Below are 22950 nucleotides of genomic sequence, written 5' to 3' on the forward strand. Positions count from 1 at the left end.
GAGTCCTACTGATCTCAGAGAATCGCTGGAGACAAAAGTACAATTACATCGGTGCCCAGCTTGTAAAGCCAGTGAGTCCATCGGGCTTGCTTACAGAACACAAGTGAGTGAGTCCCAGGAATGTGGGTGACCCCCAGACAGCAGCAGCACCTCAAAATCCAACCACATCATGAATTGCAGTCTCAGAGAAGCTACATCGTGAAGACCCTTCCACTAAGTAGTGACTCTTCCAAGGCCACAAGGCTGGGGAAGGGAGACATAGTTAGAGTCCCCGGTGAGGGTCTCCTGATCCTCTCTGTGGAGTGTCAATACTTGCATTACATTGCTATCACTTGGCTACTGCCATGGTGTGCTGCTTTAGTGACCATGGCTATAGGGAAGAGGCCAACATGGAGTCTTGCTATAAGAGGTTACAAGAGCTATAAGCTGCCATACAACAAAGGTCTGGCTAATTCCATCTTCTTCAGACAAGTGTAACCTCAGACAGCCTGCCAACCTGATGAGGAGCAGAGAAACTAGGTGGGACTTCCAGGAGAACCACACATAGACTGTGCCCTGCCTTGACACACAGTTTGATCTGGTTGTGTTTTAGGGTTTTTCTTTGCAGCTCAGGTGCACACTGGCTAGGGGAAAAAAAGTCTGACCCTTCAGACTAGTGACAGCACAGCTACATAATCTTAAGTTGTGTCCTTTTCAATGGCCCTGACCCGGAACTAGATATGTGTCATTTGCTGAAAACAGAAAATACAGAGGCCTTCTAAAATGAATAAGCATTTATGGGTATTGGTTGATAAACAATGATGTTGTAGTACTATTTGTTGTCTGGGTCAGTTGGGATTGTTTGGAGCAGATTCGAGCCTGTAACTTGGTCCCTTGTAAAACTCTGTTAAAGATTTCTGTAAACCAGCATCTTATTCCTTCAACATATGATGTTTTTTGTGCTGTTCGATAAATACAAAGCCAAGTCCTTTATCAGTGGCAGATACACAGACATAAAGACAGAGTCACAAGGCAGCCTAAAGGCAGGACAGAATCAGACTCCCAAAACGGACAGACAGAAGACAGAAGACATGGGAATCATGAAGTGAAGAATTTCAATCAGGACTTGCTCTCTGTTAAATGACTCTAGGGGGAAGGACTTTTCTTTCCTTAATGTGACACAAATGCATTATGGGTGATTCTTAGTTAATCACTAATGTGTTTAATCCTAGCACAGGGCCACATTGGAGCTCCCTGTTAATTTGAGAATGTCAGGGTTGCTTACCAGGTTGGGCTGGTGTGAGGTGCTATAGAAGCTAAGAGTGACATGTCCCTGTCTTAACTGCTCCTCTGGGGACCCAACTTTCACATGACTCCTAGAAGGGCCTCACCTGGCCTTCCCCTCCCACAGAGTCCTTGAGGCCCACCACGTTGACCTCTCTATTGGGTTCTACATCTTTAGGCAGCCCAAGACTGAGCCCAGCATCTATGCTCATAAGCTTCTTCCCAAAGTTCATACTACTTCATGATGTCAGAGATGCTACCTTAAAAGTGGTACCCTGTTGTCCTGGGAACTTGGACAGGAAAGATGGACCTGGTTTTTCACATAGGAGAACCCAAAGTGGCTGTTCTTGGCTTCTGTCAGCATGTGTTTTCTGCTTAAATGGGACATTTAACATTTCTTTATGGTTTCTCAGCCTACACTGGTAGCTAAGAACAGATGATTATCACCACTATTTTGTCTGTTCACACTGACCACCCTGTGGTCCCTTGGAAACACTTGATCTATCTCCTTGTTCTATCTCCCCTATCAGGAAGGGTGGACTCAGTGCACCTTCCTCTGCCCCTACCTGCTCCCCTTCTTGTGGGGTTCAGCCCCTCCCCCAAATAAAAGACAAATCATGCAAGTGCCACTTAGCAAGAATTTTATTGGAAGCGCTAAAGTGGAAATTTCTAGTTTCCTTGGAAAGTTAGTTATATCAAATGATGTTTTGCTGGGGTACACAGGTGAAAGGATGTCTTGCTGAAGCAAACACATGAAAGAATGTTTCCCTGAAGCAGACACAGCTGAAAGGATGATTTCATATGATATTGCAAATACATGAAAGGACCCATGATGAAGGAGTATAAATATGACCTCACAAACAGTCTGAGATGAGCAACTGAGCCTTGGCTTGATTTGCTCTGCCTAGCTATTCTTCACTATCAACATGCATGGAATGGTTTGCCTTACATAGTTGAGCTCCACTTGTGGTAACACTGCCATTGAGAGAAACTCACCTAAGAACTACTTGTGAGGTTCCTGCAGCAGTTTGTTGCTTCTGCAGCCTCACCTCAGGCTAGATGGCAAGCTTTCATCAAGATCAGTTGCTGATTCATGCTTCGTTTCTGCCTGTGGAAAGGACTGGACTATAGCCGCTGGTTGTATGTGGTATCTGCCTGCCTAGAGGACTGGTCTGCAGCTGCTGAGTCATATTTGATGTTTGCTATGGATCTGAACTGCTGCCAAGGAAGACTGAGCTCGCCCCCAAAGAACTATTGCTGAACAGGTCCACTTCCTCCATAGCCTAATAACTTACTTTTCTCTTCCACTACCTCTGATGGGTGGTGGGCTAAAAGAGAGGTGGAATCCTTGTTAAAATTTTTGCAAAAAATATATGCCTACAAAGAGCTGTCCTACCAGGACCCTGTGGCACCTCTCACACTGCTTCCAGACAGGACAGTACAAAACCAGAAGCCGACCCTTCTGAGGTGCTCAGCCAGTACATCCTCCTGACAAAGAAAAGACAGTTAGGAGCAGGATCTTGAGAGGTGCCATCCTCCTAGGCTTTGATAGGGTCATGTCTTCCTGCTGAAGTAGAATGACTCTCCATAGCTCCTCTCTCCTCATCTCCTCAGAGTTTGCAAAGGGCTTGCTTGCTTCCACAGCCTAAAGGCAACATTCTGACATAAGGTAAGCAGCTAAAGGATCATTGCGCAGCGACCAAGAAAGCCATGTAGCTAGCCTGGTTAATCGGAGAATTTGGCAAGCTTCTGCCGAGCCTCATGCAGCCTTAAAAGCCGCCTCTTCAGGAACTTCTTCTTCTCTCTGGTGTCACTCTGCTCCTCCAGGAACCAGCTGCACTTACTGGTGTCCTGTAAAAGCTGAAGCATCGTTTTCTCTACTTCCTCCCCAAATGTTTTCAGGATGAAGTACTGGATAATCAGAGGGATCTGTCTCCCAATATTCCTTCTGCACTCCTGGAAGTAAGAGACAGGTCTCAAGGGGTTGAAAGTGGAAAGAAAGATCTCCTATGAGTCCCAGAAGGGTCCAGATTTCCAAGAATGGATATCCTAACAGATGCATGATTCTAGCCCAGGCTCAGCTCCATGAGCATACAGACAGAGCATGACCTGGACAGGTATCACATTGTTGGAATCTGCCTACTAGCTTCCCTGAACATCAAGTAGATGGGCCTTCAATAGAAAAGGCTAAAATGAGCTGGAAGGTAGTCTACAGATAGCCCAACTCTATTTGCAAATGGCAGGTCTCTCTGCTGACTGCATTGCATCTGTCTTCATAAAGCCTCAGACTTCTCAGCAGCAGGAAGCAGGGTTATACAAAGCCCCAGGCAGAGCCCTTAATTAGCTACCTGAAGGAAGTCAGTCTCCAACTGGGGGGTTGGGGGGGAGGGGAAGGATTCTCTCCCAGCCCCACAGTATACCCAACTCTCCCTGTTCTGCGACAGGGTAGTGTCTTAAATACTCAGTACTCATATGATGGTTCTGCAAGGAAGGTAATTCTCTGAGACTCAGTTTCTTCCCTGGGATGCAGATACCATAACCTCTGGAGATGGTTAAGTCAACTCACCTTATCAAAAGATGGAGTAAAAGGAAGTTAGGCAGATTATAAGTGCCTAGTTGACAGTTTAAGGACACATTGCAAGATTACGTGCAGCATAAGTATATTTTAGGACCAAAGACCGCAGGAATGTGGCTCATCTCCATATGAAAGTGGGAAAGAGAGATTAGTGATGCAAGGAATGAGCATCTCAGACACCCAGATATGGACACCTCTAGGGGAGGCAGGGCCACAGCTGGGAAAAAGGGCTGATACCTGCAGACACAAGCCCCTGACTTCTGCTACAACGTGCAGAGACCTTTTCATTATGTTTGAAGAAATGAGCCAGTCAGGAAGGACAGGTGCTCTGTGATGTGATTATACTGGTAAGAGATTCCTGGAGTGGTCAGACTCCCAGATACTAAAAAAGTGGCAGCTGGGGGTGGAGAAAACTGGAGTCAATATTTAATGCATTCAATGTTGTTTATGGCAAATGAAGTGTTCTGGAAGGCCATAGTGCTAATGTAAAGGTTCTTACTGTCTCTAAGTTGTGACGCCAAACAGTGGTTGAGTTGGAAAGGCTTCTGTTGTACATGCTTTACCAGAATTAAAGCAAAGAAGGTAAGAAAGCTATAGGGTCCTAGAAAGCCAACCTGCGTGGCACACTAGACACACAAAAGCTACCCTGAGAGGACCACACTGGCCCTGAAATACTGAAAAGCTACCAACCAAGCAACACAGCACCTAGTGTACAGGGCAGAGGTACACATAGCCACAGAGCCTTTCACAGTGTGCAACAGAATACCCTCCAAGGACACATGCCAATACCTGAGCCTGCTTGATGCTGAAAACTAAGACATCCAGGTAGGTTAGAGGTGTAGTGAAATTCTGGGAGTCTGAAGCAGGAGGACCCCCCAGGAATCTGGGGCCACCCTAAACTATGCAAGTGAGTCCCAAGCCTGCCTGAGCCATAGAAAGAGACCTTGCCTTAAAAAAAATAAATTAATTTTTAAATTACCACTCTGAAGCAGCTTAAGAGGGACAAGAAGACCCTAGGCACTATGCTAAAAAATCCCAGAAAGGCAAAGTCTGCTTAAAATAAAACAAACACAGTTTGGGGAAATAGCCCTCCCACTACTGAGCTAGGTCTCTCTGGGGCTCATACTGTAGAAGTGAGCTATGGAGACTGCCAGCTGGCCCTGGGAGATAACACCCCTCACCCGTTTGTGGCCAAGGCCTCTGATAGTCAGTTGTGAAGCTTGACGTTCCCAGTGAGGAAGGAATCCCCCTGGCCTCAGGAATCTGCTGTGACTAACTTACACACACACCCCTATATGGAAAGGCACCCCGAAGGAAAGGGAATGGGCTGGGAGCCCAGCTGGGAGCATTCCTGCATTTACCTGGTAGTAGGCTTTCAGGTGCTGGGTCATCTCCTTGGTAGTGAACTCCTTTTGAGGAAACTGAGAGTTATTTTGAGAGGTATCCAAGTTTATAACTATCACCCCAGTCTTCTCTTCCTCAGCTTCCTTCTCGATCGTCTTCAAGGTTTCCTTGTAAACCTGGTCCTGGCAGTAGACAATCTGTTCCATCTGGAAGTGAATTCGGATCAGTTTTTCAGCTTCTTTTTCTTGGTTTAATCTTATGTCTTCAATTTTGGACTGCAGGGAGAGAAATACAGTCAACAACCTTCAAGAAAGGCATAACAGAGAGTAAGAACACAGGCTGCTTGATGCATCCATGAGAATCAGACCGCCCAGCAAGACCAAACACAGGTATCACCTGGGAACAGCCCCAGGACCCCCTTGATCAGCTTCTCTATACTATTCTACTGGCTAAGGGTAGGAACCAGGGGAAGCCCGAGCCAGAAGTGAGTCTCCCCTCAGCTGTGAGACTCAGTCTCTAATGTCAACCTGATTGAATTTAGAATCACTCAGGAAACTAGTCTCTTAGTATGACAATGTTTCCAGGGAGGTTTAAATGAGCTGGGAAGACCCGCCCTATTGGGGCAACATTATCCCATGGATTGGAGTTCTAGAGTAAGTAAAAAGGACAAAGAGCTGAGTGTAGGCATCACAGCCTTCTCTGGCATCACAGACTGTGTCTCTTCAAACTGTAAGCCAGAGCAAACCCTCTGTCAGGCTCTTCTTGCTATGCACTCGGCCATAAGTAAACATTTCTCAAGGAACGTCAAGAACGGCAAACAGGTTCCTCCCACTTTTATTATATTTCATGTTCCTGTGGAGTGTTCAGAGTTAGGGCCACTTTCTCTGCATGGAAATATGCTTCTGCCTGACAAGGCTTTCTGGACCTGCGGTCTCTGAATTCATCCCCCTCCCCTCTTTCTGTTCTCAAACCCGTTTTAACCAGAAGGCCTGTTGTTACATTGTCTTGAAGACACGAACACATATTTGAGTCTTCACTTCTCTTAACAGACACAAGAAAGTTGGAAAGGTCTCAAACCAAGAAATCTGGTTCCATGTCATGCTTATTTATTATTCTCTTAAAAATAAAATGTATTTGGATTTACCTTAGCAGTACGGTAGAGGTTTAAAAAATCACCAAAATCATTTGATAAAACCTTTACGAAGGCAGTTTGGACCATCTCTGATGAAAGAGAAAAAAAAGTTCAATATTGACAAGACCATCTATACTCTGTATAGACTGGGAAGGAAAGTAATGTTAATGTGGCTAAAAAACAGCTTTCTTCTTATTCTCTCTCTGTCTTTTCCTTTTCCCCCTGTGAAGACAGGGGAGGGTATGCTCTGTGGCTCAGCAGCTACACAAGTATCTGAAATCTCTCTACCTCTTGTCATGGCTTATGCCCTGTATCCTAACCAGCTTCCAAGGATATTTCTAGCAAATTAAAAATACAGCACTTCCTGGTAAAAACCTGCTGCCTCCATCTCATTCCTGCCTGTGAGCCCTAAGTGCCTGGTCATCTGCATGAAATGAACCCAAGAGTTACTAACAGAAATTAGAAAATGAACTTTAGTTCCTTTCCTCCGGATAATTTACTTCTGTCTGTGAAAGTTGTCACAGAAGTGACTAAAGCCTCTATGTCATGCAGGATAGTTGTAGACACAGTCACCTGGCAGAACCACAGGATGCTCTGGGAGAACCACAATCTAACACAGATACCTCAGCCACAGTACACAGAGCACACCCTGCAACACCTGCTAAGGGCTGCCAGCTGACCTACTCTGAGGGTCACCACTCTTTGTTATCCATGGGAGGGTCCTTTGTAATTTCCTCCTGATATACAGCGTCAGTGAAGCTTGCTCCCAAGTTCTTTGATCACCAACTCTACGAAGAGGGTTGCAAGAATTCAGAGGGCCAGCCAAGAGAACTGTTGGCTTTGATGGTGCTGCTGTAATGAGGGACACTCTCTTGGGACTTAAGTGCTCTGCATCAACTCCAGTAGTCAGTAGTGCAGGAAGTAGGTGAAGTTCAAGGAGGCTTCGGCTGGACAGTCAAGTGAACTGGCGCTGAGCCCAAGAGATAGGGCTACTGCTTACACAGGGAGAGGGAGGCTGAGGCAGAAGCCCTGCAATGGGTAAGGACCAGCTTCACCTCCTATGAAAAACTCTGGCTGTGCTTTTTCCAGGATCAAAGTAAGGATCTAGGAAGTTAGGTGACTCTGTCTTCTGACAGCAAATCCCTGTGTCCATAAGATCAGAACATACTGAATTCCTGAACACCACAGTGGCATCTGGAGCACAGAAAACCTGCCACCTACCTAGAACCAGCCCAAGAGGGCCACTCTGAGGTGTAGCACTGTCCTGAGGTGCTAATGTCTCCTACCCCAGAAATAAAATGATAAGTATGGTAGCAGTGTATCTCAGTGACCCTGTGCAATGTTCACCAGCAACCTTGTACAGTACTGCCTAATGACCCTGTCCACCACTCACCAACAACCCTGTGCAGTACTGCCTAGTGACCCTGTGCAACACTCAGAAGCAACCCTACACATTACTGCCTAGTGACCCTGTGTAACACTCAGAAGCAACCCTACACACTACTGCCTAGTGACCCTGTGCAGGGTTCCTCAGTAACCTTGTGTAGGATTCCCCAGTGACTCAGAACACTACTCACTAGTGACCCTGCGCAGCATGTTCACAGCAGACTCTTCCAGGGCTTTGACTTGCTTTTTGATGATGCTCTCAAATGCCTTGTAGTCCACAAACCCTGGCAGCTCCCGGCCACGATACTGATTTTCAAATTCTTTCATCTTGCTTTGTACCTCAGGAGAATCTAGGGTTGGAAAAATTGTTTTTGCAAAAACCATAAAAATAAAAACCCTCCACTCTAGTCTTTCTGAAAAGATGAATACCAGTGAAAAAAATTAAATGAAATAAATGTTGACCTGTTCCTCTGAAACTATAATAAGGAAACAGGGTCAAAGGTCACTTCCCTCAGTTGAAGCAAAGGTGAAAGCAGGATCCAGCAAGAGGAAACCAGAGGAAGACATGACCACAAAACAACCTTGTGTGTGAGGGTTTATGAGCCCATCTGGATTTGACCAGAGAGGGGTCAAAGCACATGGTGGGAATAGGCAGTGCTCTGAATAAGGGTCTACAGGGTGGGCAGGCAAGCACCTGGATGGCCCAAGTATACATAAAATGAAATGCTTAGCTCCTCTTCCTATTTCCATAACAATATTTGTGAGAGACAGCCCATCGGGCACAGACCTTCCCAAGGCTTCCTTTGTGAAGACCTGGCTGTGTTCTATCCCTCTCAGATGGGAAGGCAGTCCCATAGGAAATGTTGGCATTTCACAGGCAATAGGACTCATTTACAATGGACATGCCAGTGACTTCTAGCATATCAGAGGTCTATGCTACGACCCAAACTGAAGGTTTCTGACACCTTTCTGTTACCTTATGGAACTGCCAACCTCATCATTAATCAATTCTTCCCTCTCTTCCCTCTCTTCCCTCTCTCCAGCCCTGTGGTCATGGCTGTGCTTTCCGTATACCTATATACACACCATGTACATCTGCTCTGTACTCAAGGAGCATAGATCCTTCTAGAAGCCATGGTTAACTATAATGATTAACCTGCATTTTTCACTAGAACTTCTTAAGAATCAAGGAAAGTTAGCCTGGAGCCTGGGACTCAAAGCAGAGCAAATATGGCTCCTATGCCCACACTCCAGCCCTTCTCGTTCTCAGCATAACACTCCCAAATGTCCTCCAAACCCCAGGTCTGTGGTGTTTCCTGGAGTCACTGCTGTGGGAGTAACATGACTTCCAGTTCATAACTTCATCCTTATTGTGCTGGCATTAAAGATGGGCCTTTAAGACATGATCAGGACATCCTGGCCTCACCCTCACGGAAATGTGTGTCCTCCGAACAAAGGCCAAAGGAAGCTAGTTCCCATCTTCCTCACACAAGGACCAGGCTAGATGGTACAGACTTGAGAGCAGAGATGGCGCCCTTACCTGACACCTCACCTTCTGGTGCCTTGACCTTGAACTGTAGACAAGACCTTCTTTACCTTTAGCAATCGAATTCAAGTTACTGAAGTATGAAGCATACCTACCCAAATAGACACTCACCTTTTTTAAAATGTTCCTCAATATGATCATCCCAAGCAAGAAACTCATTTCGCAATTTGGTAAACAACCGGCTGTCTCCCTTTGATACGGGTTCCTGTGCTTGTATCAAATTCATGATATTCCTATTGAAGGCACTGATTTTCTGTGTAGGAGGTAATTCATATATAAGGCCAGTTGGATAAAGAACATGCATACCTTGAGGGTTGCATCATGGGAAGAAAAGTTTTTGGGTGTTGGGAAATCCCAGCCTCTCCATCCCCACCCCCACCCCCCGTTTTGTATCCTGAAAGAGGACTCTTCTGCACATTGCACAGTCCCTGAAAGCTTCACCCTGGTTCCACCCATCAGTGCTTGTCCTCTTGTGGTAATACTGCTGGACAGAATATGTTTCTGTTAGTCTTAGTAGGGGGAGGACCCAAGAGATCCCTGTGAGATAGTGATGCAGGAGTCCTCCATGGAAGTCACAACTGATGCTCACATTCACCAGAAAGGACATCCTCATACTGTCATCTTCTGGTATGTCTGCACCGTACTTCTGCAGCTCCTTGATTGTACTCTGAAAACTGCTCTTTATTTGACCTTCCAATAGTGGCAGTGATTTCTGAAATGGAAAGAGATGAGTGAGACATGCAAATACAGAGTGGGAATGTGAAGGAGGCCCCAAGGCTACTCAGAAGCATGGCTGTGACACAAGCAGCTCATCCCCTCATTCTGTGTCTCCTCAGCTATGAGCCTCGGCAGATATGATTTCATGCCACCACAGAGAATGTGCATAATATTCTGACAGCCTCTGAAGATTTCTCTGTTGCACACCAGTGTTTTAGACACACCATTTCCACCCAGGTCCACCCACACACCAGTTCTGGAAATACAACTCCATAACATTGCTTACTATACATGGATTTTACTTAAAAGAATCAGCCCGGGGCAGTTCTTTACATGTCAAACATGAACTCTCTGCAGAGAGACCCCTCACAAGCACTTTCTAGTAGCTTCTCAAACAAGAACAACTGGACTACCATAAGTTCCCTCAACTCTTGGGTTTTCTTCCATGATCTCTACAGCTCTGCTGTCCCCAGGCAGCTTGAGGCATAAAGCTCAATGAGAATCCATCTCTGTCTACATCAAAGAGGCCCAGAGAAGGTCACTAAAGATCATGGTCCTGAGGTGGGGGGGGATGCAGATCTCCACCTGCATCCTGGGGGCTATAGGAAGACTTTGAACACAGGAAGAGTCCAGGGGAAGAAGAGCAATGCTGAGTATCTGCCCACTGCCAGTCCTCAAGCAGGTTTGACAACTCAATCACTCCCCAGGTGGAGAACTAAGGCATTTTGAGATGCAAATTCCACCAAACCAGAGAAGAATGAACATGGCTTCTATCTGAAGAACCCATCTTGAACTCAAGCTCCCATGATCAACCCCAGAGTGAAGTGATCACAGTCATGCCACCAAGAACTCAGAGTGACAGCAGTAGGAACCATGCTGGAGTCACCAATTCCCAACACAACATGTCTACAAAAGGAATATCTACTAGCTTGTGTGCCCAGGACTGTCCCTGTCCCAGTCCCAGTTTAGCCTGAGGAACACACAGCCACCCCTGCTTACACAGATGTGGGAGGTGAGCTCCTCGGTCAGTCTCTTTGCCAGGCAGGGCACTGTGGCCTTCCCATCTTTCAGAAGAATTCTAAGGGAACAGAAGAGAGGGTTCTATCAAACCTGGCCAGAAAACAAGTCTGCAACCTGCTGCGGGGAAGATCAGGACAGTTTGGGTACTATCAGTGAATGGGATACCTTAAGATTGGTGCTCATGGAGTACTTAGAAGTGGATTTGTGCTGGACAGTGGTGGCACATACCTTTAATCCCAGCACATGGGAGGCAGAGGCAGGCAGATTTCTGAGTTCGAGGCTAGCCTGGTCTACAGAGTTAGTTCCAGGATAGCCAGAGCTATACAGAGAAATCCTGTCTCACAAAACAAAACAAAATAAAATAAAACAAAACAAAACAAAACAAAACAAAACAAAACAAAACAAAACAAAACAAAACAAAAAGTGGTTTGCAGGATGATGCAGGGGAATCAGTTTGGATAGTTCCACAATGGGCTACAATGATCCCCCTCAGCTCATGTAATAATCAGAGTAAAATCTGTTCTCCACAAAACACATGTACACTACAGTTATGTTATAGCACACACATCCCCATCCATGTGTGATACACATAAACACACACACACACAAGTATACAACACATCCTTCCATGTGTTATATGTGAGTAAACATAGTATACATTAACACATGTATACCTTTTCATATAGGCTACACATAGGTACATACACACATGTAATACACAGTATACAAAATATACATAATGCATATAGATCCTAGTCTTCACACACTGACATACATGCCTGCAAATGCATGTGATAGGAAATGATAGGGAAATGGACGGAGACACAACCTAGCCAAGAAAGGGCATAAGTCATCAGCTACAGATGGAAGGAAGCCACACTGTTTCCATGGATCCAAAATCTGTGTTCATGAGGAGTGTTACCACTCCTAAACTTATAAGGTGCAGGGAGAGGGTGCTCCTCCATGAGTAACAGCACATTCCTACTGGATTGAATTAATGTGCTGGTCAATTGGTAAGGGATGGCAAGATGGCTCACTAGGTAGAGGTGCCTCCCTCCAACCCTTACTGTCTGAGTTCAATCCTGGCTCCACCTTAGTTCACCAAGAAAACCAATTCCACTAGTTGTCCTTTGATTTCCACATGTTTTCCTTGGCATTCAATTTCTTCCCCCCCCCCCCTCCGCACCTTCTCCTCATACTGACTGCAGAGATTGTTCACAGACTTCTAGATGAGGAGAAAGCAAGAGTGAGGTCATGCTCCTCTCCCTACACACACACACACACACACACACACACACACACACACACACACAATGTCAGGTCTGTTCTTGACCAGCAATTCCAGTAATTTTAACTGCATGGGACAGCATAACAGAGTCACCTGAAGTATGGATGCTCCTGGAAGAAGACTTGCTCATTCTGAAGAGCCTCAGTCAGGCTCAGCTGCTCCTGGATGTCCTGCTGACCCCTGCACTTGACTATCATGTAGCCCTTCTTCAGATGGTATACCAGGTTCCGCACCACATCAACAACCTTGCCTTCAGCACCTCTGTCCACCAGATCGGGCTTGGTCAATATCCCTATAGATCAGCCATTGATAGATCAGAGGACACACACAGTCCTAGGGCAGTGAGAAACATCACTCTCACTGGCCACCAGCAGCCCAAGGCTTCTTCCCATCTGTGCTAGGTAGTTTTATACCAACTTGACAAAGGCTACTGTCATCTGAGAGGAGAGAAGCTCAATTAAGAAAATGTTTCCATAAGTCTGTAGGGCATTTTTCTTAACTAGTGATTAATGGAAATGAGCCCAGCTCACTGTGGGTAGTGCCATCCCTGAACTGATGGTCCTGGATTCTACAAGAAAGCAGAAAGCCAGAAGGCAGCACCCTTCCATGGCCTCTGCATCAGCTCAGCTCGAGGTTCCTGCCCTATTTGAGTTCCTGCCCTGACTTCCCTCTGATGGACTGTTACCTGGAAGTGTAAGCTGAAATAAATCCTTTCCTCCCCAACTTGCTTTTGGTCATGATATTTCATCACAGCAATAGCAATCCTAACTAAGACATCATCTTTGGCTGAGGCAGACAGTGTCGCTAGAGATCCCATGCAAGGTGGAAACCCACCCACAGAGACTTGTGTATGTTGCTTTGTGAAGACAGTGATGCCCCCTCTATCAGCTGCAGACTCCTGAGCACCTCTCCATGGCCACCACCCAGACAACAGTTGTTCATTCTTCACTCTGCCATGGACTTTACCATGGCTCCTGGCCCAATGAGTCTCAGCAGATATGATTTCCTCCAGGCCTCTTCTACCAGGGAGATGAGATGAGGGGACTCCCCGTCTCTGGCCTCATGTAGATCCTGAGCTTGGTCTATCTGGATCCAGGAGATGTATCTCACTTGCATCACACACCATTGTCATCTCCCACTTTCCTTACCTATGGTCCTATCCCCATCAGGGTCAACCTCCCGAGCCATGCTCAGAGCCTCTGTGGTGGCAATGTCCACATTGCTGGGGACCACCACCAGGTTGATGGTCTCCTGTTTTTGGATGTATGTCCTGATGAGTTTCTTGATCTGTAAGAAATGAGATGGTGACTCTTAATTATGGTGACAGGATCCAGAGTGAGATGGTCCTGACTATCCACTTCCTTCAAGGCCTGAAGGAAGTGTCTGTCTCCCTGTCTCCATCAAACCTGGAGGTCACGGTTAATCCTGGTCATCCATTCTTACTTCCACTTCCACAATGTCTCTCTTAGACATAGCCCTGGACATACCCCAGGACCCCTGCAGCCTAGTGTGTCTAGAGTCTCACCTTGTGTTTGATGTCTTTAGGCTGGTCACCTACAGCCAGCCTTGTGATACCAGGCAGGTCAATCAGGGTCAAGTCTGGGACATGTGGAGAGCTGATCTCCAAGCTAATGAGCTCAGAGCTAATCTGGAACCTTTCCCCAGCAATCAAATTCTGAGCTGGTGATGAAAAAGAAATCCCATGGCAGTTTACGAGTCATTCCAGAGACTTTGGGGGGGGGGGAAGAATGTATGCTGGAAATACACGTGGTCATGTGTAACAGGGTTTAGTCATTCCAATGGCCATGTGCCCTAAATGAGGTCATGAAGTTAAATGATGATGTTCAAGAGCACATGGGCCCAAGTGTGGGAAGGCTCCCAATGTAGAAAGGCCCACTAAGTAGAGTGTGAACATCATGAGAACACCCACCCTGTCCAGAATAAGGAGCAAATGTGTGCATGTACATACCTTTATTAATTTCCCTTTCTACCTTTGAGGGGCTTGATATATTAATCTCGGTGTCCTTATAGATGATCTTGCCTCTCCATTTTTCTCCCTGCTTGAGTTGTTTCAGTTTCAGCACCAGAGGGCACCTGGTAACTATACCTAAGAGGTGACAGCCAAGTCAGTCTTGGGCTCTGCCATAAAAGGCCTTAAATAGATGGCCCTCAACATCTCACACATTCATCTGAAAACACTGAAACCTTAACCCTCTCAGGCCTTACCCTAACCCTAACCCTAACCCTAACCCTAACCCTAACCCTAACCCTAACCCTAACCCTAACCCTAACCCTAACCCTAACCCATGATGCCTTAAGTTCAGCTTAACCCTAAGCCTACTGGGAACTGGATAATGTTTGTGTATTTGGGTTTGAAAGCTGCCAATGGCTGGAGACTCGTTGCTTCATCATGATGTGCTGCTCCACGTGTTTATTAGGGTTGTTTGACGCTAGAGTCATCTGGGAAGAGGAAACTTCAATTGATAAATACCTCCATCAACCTGGGCAATTGGCAAGCCTATGAGACCTATTATTGACTAATGATTGATGTGGGAGGGGTGGGCAGCTTGCTGTCAGTGGTGCCATCCCTGGGCAGGTGATCCTGGGTGCTATAAGAAAGCAAGCTGAGCAAACCATGAGGAGCAAGCCAGTCAGCAGCATCCCTCCATGACTTCTACTTTAGTTCCTGCTTCCTGGTTCCTGCCTTGCTTGAGTTCTTCTCCTCTTGGCTTCCCTCAATGATAGACTGGGATCAGGACAAGTAAGACAAATGAACCCTTTTCTTCCCAAGTTGCTTTTGGTCATGATCTTTGTCACAGCAACAGAAAGCAAACTAGGACACACCAGACTTTATTCATATGCAAGCAGTTTCCACTAACCCCTTACAAATGCACTCACTGTGTCTTTCAGGCTGCTTTACAGTCCCCTATTACAAACTTCAGCCAATTCTTACCTGCCTGGCACATCTTACCTGCATTGTTAGAGCAGCTCAGCTCTGGCCTCACTGAGGGGTCACTGACCTCCTGGGACTTGCAGCTCAAACAACAGCATCCCTAACTTGAACACCAACATTTATGTGTCTTAGGGATGGATGGGTCATCATGCATGGAGGGGCTCAGAAAAGAAATCATAACACACATGGTTCCAGACACTTAGTCACATCGACACACTGAAATTCCACACAATCCACAAATGTGCAATGAATTGGTGTGAGGGACTGAAAGCTGTTCCCACTCCTAGCCCACATGTTCCGCCACAACATCAATAGTGACTCTGTTGGATGCAGAGCCTGAAAGGAGGTAACTTAGGCTGATGACCGGCTCAAGACGCTGCATGGGTGGAGCCCTAGCAACTGAGACTGGCCCTCTTGTAAAAATAGGAAGACACTATAAGACTGCACAGAGGAAAGTCTGTCCACAAGCCAAAGAGGAAGACTCCATGAGAAGCTACACCTTGATCTTCATCTTACTGTGTACCCAGAAGTGGGAGGGAACCTGTTTCTATCCTTGAAGTCCCAGGGCCTACAGTACACTGAGCTCTCACCACTGCCTCTGGGGAGGGCCACTCCAGACAGTGCTTCCAGCACAGAGCTCTTCCCTGAACTCTGGTCCCCAATGACAGCGATGGCAGGCAGGGCCAGGTCCTGCTCCACACCCAGAGCCCGCAGGGAGTTGATGAGGTCAATGCAGGGCTGAACCTTCTCCTCATACTGACTGCAGAGATTGTTCACAGACTCCTAGATGAGGAGAAAGCAAGAGTGAGGTTATGCTCCACTGGAAGTGCTCCAGCAATAACCGCTGAGTTCATTCCCCTGATAGGGCACTTAAAGAGAGGCCACTATCCCTACAAAACACAACACAGATGAGAGAACAGAGAGTTGGTGTACTGGCTGGTTTTGTGTGTCAACTTCCCACAGTCTGGAGTTATCACAGAGAAAGGAGCTTCAGTTGAGGAGGTGCCTCCATGAGATCCAGTTGTAAGACATTTTTTTAATTATTGATCTTGGAGGGGGGGAGGGCATTGTGGGTGGTGCCATCCCTGGGCTGGTAGTCCTGAGTTCTATAAGAAAGCAAGCTCAGCAAGCCAGGGGAAGCAAGCCAGTAAGTAGCATCCCTCCATGGCCTCTGCATCAGCTCCTGCTTCCTGGCCTGCTTCAGTTCCAGTCCTGACTTCCTTTGGTGATGAACAGCAATGTGGAAGTGTAAGCTGAATAAACCCTTTCCTCCCCAACTTGTTTCTTGGTCATGATGTTTGTGCAGGAATAGAAACCCTAAGACAGTTGGAGAGTTGAGTAACAAAACCAAAATGTGACAGCCAGTTTGGGATCCAAACAAGACAAACTATTGCCTACTCTTAATTTTTCCTCTCCTGTGCTGCTTTCATGAAATCATACATATAATGACTAAATATACACAGGTTTTTTTTTTTCAGATATCCAAACCCAAACAAATTCAGCCCCAGCACACCAGCACTGCAGGAACTGTGAAAGGCATTCTGTGTGCAAAGGGAAAATGACAGGAGAAAAATCCTGAATCCATACAGTGCACCAAATACCACACATGGTGACTGCTTTAGATTTTTTATTTTTATTTTTATTTTTTTATGAATTCACCATCCTTAAGTGATACCTAAACACAAACCACAGCAATGCATTTTTGGGTGTTGACCATGACAGAAGCTGACAACACATGGAATCATATTGCTATTAATTATACCTCCTACACATTAAGTGGTATTGTGTCATTCAGAGGTGCTATAGCCCTATCAAGTTAAAAATGTATAGTACAAACACTAAAAAAGCAAACAGTCAACAGAGAGCATGAACTGCATTCACAAAATATAGTGTTTAAGCTGGGTGGTGGTGTCAGAGGTGGCACATCCCTTTAATCCCAGCCACAGCACTCGAGAGGCAGAGCAGGTAGATCTCTCTGGGTTTAAAGCCACCCTGGTCTACAGAGCAAATTTCAGGACAGCCAGGGCTACACAGTATCAAAAACAAGCAAGCAAACAAACAAACAAACAAGCAAACAAACTAACAATAGATAGATAGATAGATACATAGATACATACATACATACATAGATACATAGATAGATATAGATAGATATAGATACATACATAGATACATACATACATACATACATACATCTTGTTTAATCAAAAAGGTAAAGAGTATCAGGAAAGGGGGAAATAGAAACTTAACACAGAAAGCAGGCAGCACTGTGTTCTCAACCAACAACAGCACATCATATTAAATATAAATGGCTTAAATTCTGCTCCAACAGGTAAAATGTTTCTGAAAGAACCACAAAGAGGGAGGATGGCAGCCTCTAGTTCTAAGATGTTGAAAAACTGCAGCAAGAGAGTATGGTATTTCACAAAAAAGAACAGGCCATTAATGGAGCAGACTACACCATCCTAAAAGCCCCTACATGAAACGGGTGTAGACAAGGTGCAAAGGCAATATGAAGGAAGTAAAGACTTTCTGTTGGGCAAAACTGTTGTATACTTAAGAGAAAAAGAATCACACCTCTAAGTCATAAAAATGAATTCATGACCAATCACAGACTTTAGTGGAAAAGTCATAAAACTGTCTTATTTATTACTGCAATGACAAAACACCAACCAAAAGCAACTTGGAGATGAAGGGGGTTACTGAAGCTTACAACTCTCAGATCACATTTCATCACTAAGTCAGGGCGGGAACTCAGGGCAGGAACCTTGAGGTAGAAACTGAAACAGAGGCCGTGTTGAAGTTCGGCTTACTTGTTCACCTGCTTTCTTACAGAACCCTAGACCACTAGCCCAAAGGGTTGCACTGCCCACAGAGAGCTGGGCTCTCCCACATCAGTCATCAGTCAAAAAAGTTCACCACAAGCTTGCCACAGGCCTCTGATGGGGTATTTTCTCAATTGAATTCAGTCTTCTCAGATGATTCTAGTTTGTGTCAAGTTGACTTCAAATTAGCTAGCACAGCCCTGCTTTCATAGATTCAAGGAAAATTAATAAAAGAACTTATCAATAAATACAACTTCATGATAATTAAACACTTGCTGGAAAAAATTCAAAGACAAGCCACAGTCAAAGAGTAAATATTTATAAAGCATCTATCTGAGCAAAGATTTGTACCTGAATATATAAAAAGCGTTCAACATTCAACAATAAAGAAAATTTATCACATGGCTTCTCCAGGGAGGGGATATCACAATAAGAACTCACAGGGAAGGCTGGAGAGTGAACCATGCAAGGAAGGAACAATATATCACACCCAGGACTCTGCCAGTCCCTAATAACCCCCTAGTTTCCAAGACCATGATAGCAACTAACAACATTCAGTGAAGAAGAAAGATGGGTTGTTGTTCTCACCTCGGCCCAAGCAAAGTAAGCAGCTGACCAAGATCTCCATCTTGCCTCAGAAACTCAAGAAAGCCACTCCATCAGAGAAGGAACAGTCTTTATTCCTCTCTATCATTCCACATGCACACATAACTGTAGGCCCCACCCTCTTCTCAGGCAGACACAGCTCATATCCTGTAGAGAGTGACTTTCAATAGCAGCTCACCATCGTCTGGCTCTCCTCAGAGGTATCAGGATGTTTACTTGGTATCCAGTGACTGGATGAAGAAATCAGCTCTTTCCTTCTGACGTTCTTAAGAACTCATCTTTGTATGTTTTCCAGGAGGATTCCAGTTGGATATAACAGGTTTGATTCAGAAGAATCTGGAAGCCTTGCCACTGGGGTCAGGCACTTGACTAAGAAACATATGGGAGACACCAATATCTAAAACTGCCTCACCTTCTCTGTCCATCCCAGGGATCTGTGCTTCCTGCAGTACCCATCATTCTCTCTTCTAGAAGAGGAGGATGCATTCTGTGTATGCATTGGGAGGGTGATCACAAAAGAGGAGTGATTCTAAAGCCACTCACAGAGTCTGTCACTCTAGAAATTTCCTTCAGACACAACTCTTACCTCCCCTGCCTTTGAAATGCCTCCTATTTCCAGAAGATCTCAGGCTCTAGAATGAAGACTCCCTTGACCCTCATCTGTTGTCCCATGGCTGCTTTAGTTGGTCTTATGACACCATTAGGTCCCCAGGGCTTGTGACCCATGACAAAGGGTTACATGTGGCCAGTCTACAACATGATTTGGGGGCATCTTGTTTGTTTTTGATTCTCTGCTGGGTTCTGTCTGCAAACTACAAGTGTGTGCAACTCTGATGAGTCACCTCTGAGACATGATGGATCCCATAGGCAAAGCAACCTCAAGGGTCATACCTACTTCTGCCTACTCAGTGCCCAGGAAGCCAGCTACACTTTCAGTCTAAAGTGAGCTTCTCTAGCCATCTAGATCTTGTTCCAATCAAGGGGAAGAAACCCTGGCTTCAGCACGACACCATTTGTGGTGAACACACAGGGCCTGCATTTCTGCAGCTTCTCCTAATTCTTTCCCTCTGCAGATCTCATTGCACAGAGACCATCAGGGCACCCCACAGCATTTCATGCAGGTCTCTGCCTCATTTAAAGGTCAGGGTCAAGCACATCACAAGCATGCTGGGTTCTAGACATCCTGCTCAGGCAGGCTTGTGCCAATTCCTGCTGTACTTGGAGGTGGTTTGCTATGCTTCCACTCTACAGTAGAGAGTGGGCATTTGGCAATGGTACTCTTGTGCCATATACCATCTATTCTGGACAAAGCTCCCCCTGGCAGGACTCCTCTGTTGGGAATATATCCTTAGCACAGTGAGAAACAGAAACAGCATGAGAGTAGAATCCAGTTCCTTTCACTGTCAGGACCCCTAAACACCCACTACAATGCCTGTCCAGAATCTGAGATGCTAAGAGTAAGAGCCTTCCCAGGTCCATCAGGGTGTTAAAGTGGCCACAGAGAGGCTCAAAAGCCACTTTCCTCTCCAGGGTTCCTGCCCTCCATGGCCCCTGCAGTTGAGCCTTTGAGAATGGAAGGTCTGAGGGACACCTGCACTCTGAGCAGAGGTAGGTCTTCAGACAACCCAGAGCATGTCCTGTCTAGGGACCAGGAAGTCCCTGGACAGATGCATTTCTCTACACAGATCCTCTGCCAGCCTTTCCAGCAGGGTCCCCAAAGCAGGCTCCTGTCTGCACTTCAAAGCCTGACCCTGGGTCACCTGGCTTCCCCTTAACAAGAGACCTCCATCTGATTTCTCATGGACTCCTGGACCAGGTAGCAGGGAATCTGGAACTTCTTATCTACTAGGCCTTAGCCCCAGATCCAAGAGGCCCTGGAACCCCATCCTCTCCTGCTGCCTCCTAGCAGAGATCATTGCAGTTTGGGGAGCAATTTCAGACTGCCCCCACAATCAGCAGCTGGGTGGAGCACTGTGTCTAGCCTAGAAGCTCCACCTGTGCTGACACTGACCCCTTTATTTTAATAGCACTGAGAAATGTTCCACAGTGCCCCCCCCCTTCCAGGATCCACAAGGAATCCAGAGGCATCCTTGTCCTGAGCTATAGGGTGTCCTCTAGGCCTGGGTGATACTCACCAGTCTCCTGCTTAGTGACAGAGTGCTTGGCTTTCTGGGCTCCAGTGTCTTTAAACAGTGCTGGCTTCACTCCTTCCCAGGGAGAATCAAAGCTTAAAGAGATTGCCTGAGTTCATCCATGTCTACAAAGAACCCTTAGAAGGTATCCTCTATCCCTGCACAGAATCCTGTGCAATACTCACCACTCCAGGCTTGAAGAGAGAGTGCGCAGCTGCCAGGGCTCAGACCTCTTTAAATAGTGCTGGCTCCGCCCCTTCCAGAGGAGAATTGAAACTTAGTGAAAAGGCCTGAACTTGCTGTGCCCACACCCCCACCACATATGAAAGGAGCTCAGAAATGAAACTGACCCTGAGGGGCCTTGGCTTGGTCCTGAGGTTGGGAAATTGATATTGAAGGCTCAGCCCACCAAGACACATGCAGTATGGACACCAGTTCAGATGGCTGCCTGCTTTCCCAGGACCCTTCCAGCTCTGTGCTGAGCCTTCAGCCTGACCTCCTCTCAGTTGAACACAACCTAGACTAACTTCCTCTTTTCACTGGATTGTTCCAGCTGCACTAGGAATGGTCAGAGACAAATCATACCAGGAATCACTGAGGAGCCCTGCCAGCCCTTCTGGGTCCCTTGTGACAACAGGTTTAGAGGTCTGAGCACACTGCTGCTTCAGGGTTGGTGAGGGTGACAGTTGCTGGCCTTCTGGGGCCTGCTGCACCTTGCCCTTCTCTCCAGAGGAGAGCCCTGCTCGGCAGAGAACATCCCCCAGCTCAGGGAAGTCAGTGTCTGTCCTCCTCAGAGCCCTTAGACTTGCTTTCTGCAGCCCTGTCCCTGGGCTGCCTGCCCTGGGAACTGGCGGGACAGACACCAGGCTGCTCTTGTGACCCTGTCATGGGGTCTTGACCTCTGCCCTAAGGTTGTCTGTGCCCAGCNCTGTTGTGCCTNGGCTGCTGGTTCTGGTGTAGAACCAAGCATGGTTTCTGTGGCTCCAGAAGGCTTGGAGAATGGGGACAGCAGACTCAGTGACCTCCACATCTCCAAGTACTGAGCTAAGACCTCTCTTCTCCTCCATCTTCTTCTTCCACTTCCTTTTGCATTTCCCAGTCACCTCAGACTCTGGTTTCAGTTTCATTTCTCTTTGGCTCTTAGAAATTCAATTCAGTGTTATGCTGAGAAATAGAATATCATGCAGGACTCAGGCCAAAAAAGAGTCAAGGAAATAGATCTAGGATCAGAGGGTAGTAGTTTAGAAAGGTAATAGTAATACCTGGAGTAAGGGGCAAATGAGTGACCAGAGAGCAGTGCTGTGAGGAGACTCTGGAAGGGATGCGTCGAGGAAAAGGAACCCTGGATATAGGGGAAAGAACTGGGCTGGACTGGGATCAGTGGGTGATAGATAGCCTTGGGGTTGACAGAGTGAGGACCTTACATGCTCACTGACATCCTAGAGAAGCCTGCAAGCTGTTTTACTGAAACCTAGCTTGAAAGAACTGCAGAGCAGCCCCAGCCTCCACCTCGGAAGCTCAGTCTTAGTCTGTGCTGAGGTGACATGCTGCAAGGAGATCTGACTTAAACCCCAGGGTAAGAGACCAGGATACACAGGCCACAGAGAAAAGATGGGGCCCAAGCCCTGGCTACTGGTATCAACAGGAGGTAGGCTGGGGTTTTGGTTCTGAGAGCCAGTAGAAATGGGTCTTACATATGGTGCCCACTCTGGCCAGTCTGCTGGCTCTTCAGAGCTCCTAACCTGTTTTTCCTTCCTTTCTTTCTGCTTCTCCTATGTGGACCATTCTGTTGTCCATGTCTTGGATGCTGCATCTGAAAACAGGTGCCACTTCAGTCCCCGGCATAGCCAGCACCACCACCTGTCCTGCCTTCCTTCCAATGTGAGGCCTCAGGTGCTTAAAAGGGATTCTGGGCGTCAGTGATATGACTCAGCAAGTAAAGACACTTGCTACACCAGCCCTGCCAACCTAAGTATGGCCCCCGAGACCACATGGTGGAAGGACAAAGCAGTATCCCAAAGTCTTCTCTCACACATGCCTCTTGTCTATCTCTAGACAGACACAGGACAAAAAGGGTCCTTTAGCTAGTGACTGCCAAGCACAAGAGACTGGAAAACAGCACCAGGTAGGAGCAGTGAGGGTGAACTAAGATGCCTATCCCTC

The 22950-nt window shown here is 46.5% G+C and overlaps 1 protein-coding gene across 2 annotated transcripts; it reads right to left on the reverse strand.

Annotated features, from left to right (window-relative positions):
- Positions 1-1977: 1977 nt before the first annotated feature.
- Positions 1978-20988, reverse strand: LOC110311566 (interferon-induced GTP-binding protein Mx1). Of its 2 annotated transcripts, XM_029470728.1 has the most exons (15): positions 20973-20988; positions 20791-20862; positions 18834-19024; positions 15815-16007; positions 14241-14378; positions 13797-13951; positions 13420-13558; positions 12365-12563; positions 10963-11041; positions 9836-9958; positions 9358-9499; positions 7892-8050; positions 6327-6403; positions 5200-5457; positions 1978-3219 (listed from the first exon to the last, which is right to left on the reverse strand). In XM_029470728.1, the coding sequence occupies exons 3-15, from the start codon at positions 18834-18836 to the stop codon at positions 2989-2991; spliced, it is 1896 nt and encodes a 631-aa protein (XP_029326588.1). In that variant the 5' UTR covers positions 18837-19024; positions 20791-20862; positions 20973-20988; the 3' UTR covers positions 1978-2988. The 2 variants fall into 2 exon arrangements, with proteins under 2 accessions (XP_029326588.1, XP_021040612.1); XM_021184953.2 differs by having other exon boundaries at positions 20791-20982.
- Positions 20989-22950: the final 1962 nt, after the last annotated feature.

The sequence above is a fragment of the Mus caroli genome, chromosome 16, assembly GCF_900094665.2.
Source record: "Mus caroli chromosome 16, CAROLI_EIJ_v1.1, whole genome shotgun sequence".
NCBI lineage: Eukaryota > Metazoa > Chordata > Mammalia > Rodentia > Muridae > Mus > Mus caroli.